General features: G+C 52.5%; 1 protein-coding gene across 1 annotated transcript; it reads left to right on the top strand.

The window, feature by feature from the left end:
- Positions 1-2,689: 2,689 nt before the first annotated feature.
- Positions 2,690-3,670, top strand: LOC120648278. Its single transcript, XM_039925002.1, has 2 exons — positions 2,690-3,087; positions 3,256-3,670. The coding sequence occupies exons 1-2, from the start codon at positions 2,690-2,692 to the stop codon at positions 3,668-3,670; spliced, it is 813 nt and encodes a 270-aa protein (XP_039780936.1).
- The last annotated feature ends 989 nt before the right edge of the window (positions 3,671-4,659 follow it).

Raw genomic sequence — 4,659 nt, 5'->3', positions numbered from 1 at the left:
TTCAACTCTGTCGCCCTTGCAGTGACAGAGACGGATGCTGCTGGAAGAAGCAGCTAGCGCCCTTCGTTCCTTCCTCATCGAGGGAAGCTGGGAGACGACGGCCCCACTCGGAAGCCTGAGAACAGGCTGAGAACTTAGAGATGGATGGATTTGTTTGTGGATATGATCTTTAATCGGAGCACACAGTTGTCCTGCATTGAACTGCTCCCTCTGTTCCTAAATAACTGTCGCTTTCGCTTCCCGAGAAATAACTTTGATCAAATATATATAAATATATTAATATTTATTATACAAATTAAATATCATTAGATAGATATTTGAATCTAGTTTTTTATAAAATTTATTTTAAAGTTTAAATGTTGTACGTATTTTTTACAAATCTAATCAAACTTATGACACGATAATAAAAAACGATTCTTATTTAGGGACAGATGGAGTACATGCAGAGCCAGGGCACTGCATCTGATGTGATTGCGCCCCCTGTTCGTGCCCTGGTAGGTCACGGGGGTTCGGAGATTCTGATTTCTTTAGTCCCACGCATCGATGTAGATCGATGTAGCAGCTGCCTATTCGGAGGAGTATCTTAAGGATTCCCCCAAACAAAGATTATTGGAGTATTTAGGGGTTGTTTGGTTTCAGTGACTTTTTAAGTCCCTGAAATTTTTTAGTATTTAAAAGTATTAAATAAATGTTAATTATAAAACTAACTGCAGAATCCTGAGGCTAAACTGCGAGATGAATCTAATGAGGTATCTTAATCTATGATTAGCGAATGGTACTGTAGCAAAGTATGATTTAATTAGGCTCATTAGATTCGTCTCGCGAAAAAACACTCAGCTGTCAAAAAACATTTATATACATATTTTATTTAATACTATAAAATAATAAAAATTCCTTTTGATGTGATAGGGACTTCTGAAAAAAGTTTGGTTCCAAACAGGACCTTAGTAAAATGCAGCCATGCTCATGCTCTGCAGCTCTGCTTAATCCGCGGTACAGATTACCAGGTGGCCGTTGGAGAGTTCAGTTATATTTTGCCCTGGGTCTGCAAATAGCATGTGTGCATCGTACTGACGGCGCGCTACTGCGCTGGTAAAGATTCTTTTCTGCGCTCGAGAGGCTTTTCAGTTAACAAAAAGTGCCAGGTTGCGAGTAAACTGAACAGGGAAATGCAATGGAAACAAAAGCGTGCCCGAAGGAGAAGATGTGACGGGGCACCAAGAATTGCGGTGTCGGAGAGAAGAGAACAACCAGGTGCAGGGTCAGCTAGGTCGCGACCTGCTCGATGGGAGGAGCCAGAGCCAGAGCCAGAGCCAGGCGTACACAAATAGTACTACCGGTGTGATGACAATAACGATCTGAAAATGCGATCCCAACCAAACAAGAGCACAAGGAACAGTAGGATCGGTTCAGAGATGGGCGCCATGCGACGCCAATGATTCAGACGCGATAAGAAACCCCACCACTACCAAAATTAGGGCGTGTTTAGTTCCATTTTCTAAAATTTTTAGAAACGAAATCTTGACATTTAGAAGTACTAAATAAAATCTATTTATAAAATTTTTTACACGGATGAGTTCTAAATCGCGAGACGAATCTAACAAGCCTAATTAATCTATCATTAGAGATTATTTACTGTAGCACAAAGTTGTCCAATCATGTCCTAATTAGGCTTAAAATAATCGTCTCGAATTACACCCGGGGGTTATGGAATGAGTTTTGTTAGTTATCCACACTTAAAACTTCTAATTAGTGATCAAACGTTCAAAATTACTGTAGCGTTAGAATTTTTTTGGAATTTTAAGGGAACTAAACACGACCTCATTTTCATTCATGGAGGACTGGGGGTCGAGGGTATGGCGCCGCAGGCGAGCAGGCTGGCAAGCCCCCAATGATTTGCACGAACCGATACCGATCCCTGCCGTACGGCCCCTCCTCCGGAGAGGCTGATGGATGGATGGATGGGCGACGCGCATTGAACGCCCAAGATACAGGATCGATGGCCCGGTCCCGTCCGTGCCAACCGGCGCCGAATGTCCCGATCGCCCGAGCCGGGGCCTCGACGCGACGTCGTGCGGTGCACCCGTCCGCCAAGGCCTCGGCGGGCGGGCGTTGGGGGTCCGGTGCGCGACGCCGACGCGCGCGGCCACGACGGCATTGAATTGGGCGGGCCGGGGCGTGAGCTGTGCGCGAGGTGGGCCGGCGGCGCGGGGCCCCAGGCACCGCCGACTGGGGAGCACGTGTCCGCGCCACAGATGGCGGGCGCCACCAGCCCGGGCGCGCCCACGCACTGGCGGGGGACCATCCACATCTAGGTGTTAGTACTGCGCGCACGGGGCCTCCTCGTCCCATCGCCATCGGCACCCTCCCGCTTCCAGCCTTCTTCCAAGCTTCCCTACCAAGGGCCCTCAAAAAAAAAAACTTCCCTACCAAGGTGGTAAAACAGAAAAAAGAAAATCCAACGTGCCCACTCCGCCAGTCAGCTTGCACCATACACTCCTCTCATGGCCGATGGCAGCCAACCCACCCGTGCGGGCTCTACCAATCATGCGCGGTGACCCCTCCTATATAAGCGCACCCATCCAAGTTGCCATACGCCATCACCGTTCTTCACCAAGGCCGGCGCCAAGTCAAACACCGAGCTACAATACAACCCATACCGCCGGCGCCGGAAAGCAAATCAGACGAAATGGCAGTGGGATTCCGCCGGCGGCTCACCGCGTTCGGCGTCCCCAAGGCCGCCCTGCTCCGCCGCACGCGCCACAAGAAGCTCTCCTACTCCCGCGTCCGCTCCCACAGCCTGCCCGGCCGCTTCCACCCCGTCGTCGCGGGCCTGCACGACTCGGCCAACGCGCTCATCGCCTGGGCGGAGGAGCCGGCGCCGGCCAGCCCGGCGTGGGTCGGCGACGGGGTGGCGCACCTGGGCCGCCTCCTCGCTGGGCTCACCGACCTGCTCCACCACCCGCAGGCGCGGGACCCGCTCCAGCGCCGGAGCAAGACGGCGCCGTGGACCGAGCGCCTCCTCGACGACCTCCTCCTCCTTGCCGACGCGCACGGCTGCTTCCGCGAGGCGCTCCTCGTGCTCAGGCAGCTCCTCGCCGAGGCGCACGCCGCGCTCCGCCGCCGCGACGCCGCGCGCCTCGCCGCCGCGCTCCGCGCCAGGCGCCGGTCGGATCGCGACCTCGCCCGCCTCGCCTCCACGCTGCGCTGCCTCGCCCACCGATCCACGTCCGCCGCGGCCACGTCCGACTCCAGCGAGGCCGCGGTGGTTGAGGCCGTAGCCGCCGCCACGTGCGCCGCAGCGGCCGCGTCCGCCGCCATCTTTGCCGGGCTCGCTTCCGCCTCCGCCTCGTCGTCCTCGCGCGCAATGCCGTCCCCGTTGGCGGTCTCTCCGGCGAAGGTGGCTGCCGTGCCGGTGTGGTGGGTGGCCGACCTCCTTCGGTGGCGGCGGCGTACGGTGGCCGTCGCCGCCAGCGAATCCGGACCCGCTGCAAAGGAGGTGCCTCTGGAGGAGTGCTGCAACGAGGAGGAGGAGAGGCAGGCGGCCATGGATCGGCTGCGGAGGCTGGAGGAGTGCGTCGTGGCGGCAGAGGACGGCTGCGAGCAGGTGTACCGGGCGCTCGTTAACGCGAGGGTGTCGCTGCTCAACGTGCTCACGCCGTGCTTTTGATCCGTCCCGCGGTGGTTTTGGAGGGAAAATTGCCTTCAAAATTATCACGCAAGATTTCATCATCCTTAAGTAGGGTGATGTTACCAATTCTTTTTTGGTAGATCGTGTGCAAAATGTACATGTTGTATAGCAATCGTTCTGAAATGGAATGAAAATGTAAGTAGGGGATTATTCGGATAATCTAGCTCCGAACTGCAAATTCTCTCTTCAAAATGTCACGAAAATATTTGAACTCATGTATTTGACAAACTACTCTGTCGTTTGTTTCTAGAAAAAGTTCATACGTAAAATTCAGATATTTAAACATTGGTCATGCAGCACATAGCAATCACTTGCCATACACTCGCAAAAAAAAAATGCAATTCTAAAACGGATTTTTCTAGACAGACTAGGGTGCCAAGGACAAATAATTTTTTTTCGCGACCGTGCCTGAGCACGTTTTTCATTAAGAAGAAAACAGTTACAGACACAATCTCGATGCGGTCAAGCAGAGCTTGACCAGCACAAGAGCACAAAAGACTAAAAATAGAGAAACACTGAAAAACATACACACAAACGAGGAAACACAACGATAACATGAACAACAGCAGAGCAAAACAGAGAAGACAAAGGGCACAACACATCCCTCTAACCAGAATCCAACCACTGAACATGCTAGCAGAAACAACAACGTCCAGGTGCAAAGGTCTACGACCTAACAAAGGTGGCAAAGCATCCACCCGCACAACCAACCACGGCGGCAAAGCATCCGCCCGAAGCAAACTTGAACCAACGCGACTGACGGCGGCAAAGCATCCGCCAGACCGGAATGGCGGCAAAGCATCCGCCAGCAAAGAGAATCCAACGAACAAACGCGACCTGGACGATGCAGATGAAATGAAACGAAAAGGACAAATAACTTAGGTGGTGCACCTAATCAATTGCGGTTAGTTACCATTACAGCTTGATTAGGTCATGCAAAAAAAACTTACCCCGCTGTCTGTTTCGTA

This window comes from Panicum virgatum, chromosome 9K, assembly GCF_016808335.1.
Source record: "Panicum virgatum strain AP13 chromosome 9K, P.virgatum_v5, whole genome shotgun sequence".
Classification (NCBI taxonomy): Eukaryota; Viridiplantae; Streptophyta; class Magnoliopsida; order Poales; family Poaceae; genus Panicum; species Panicum virgatum.
The sequence above is the reverse complement of the archived record's forward strand: the minus strand, read 5'-3'. Positions and strand labels throughout refer to the sequence as shown.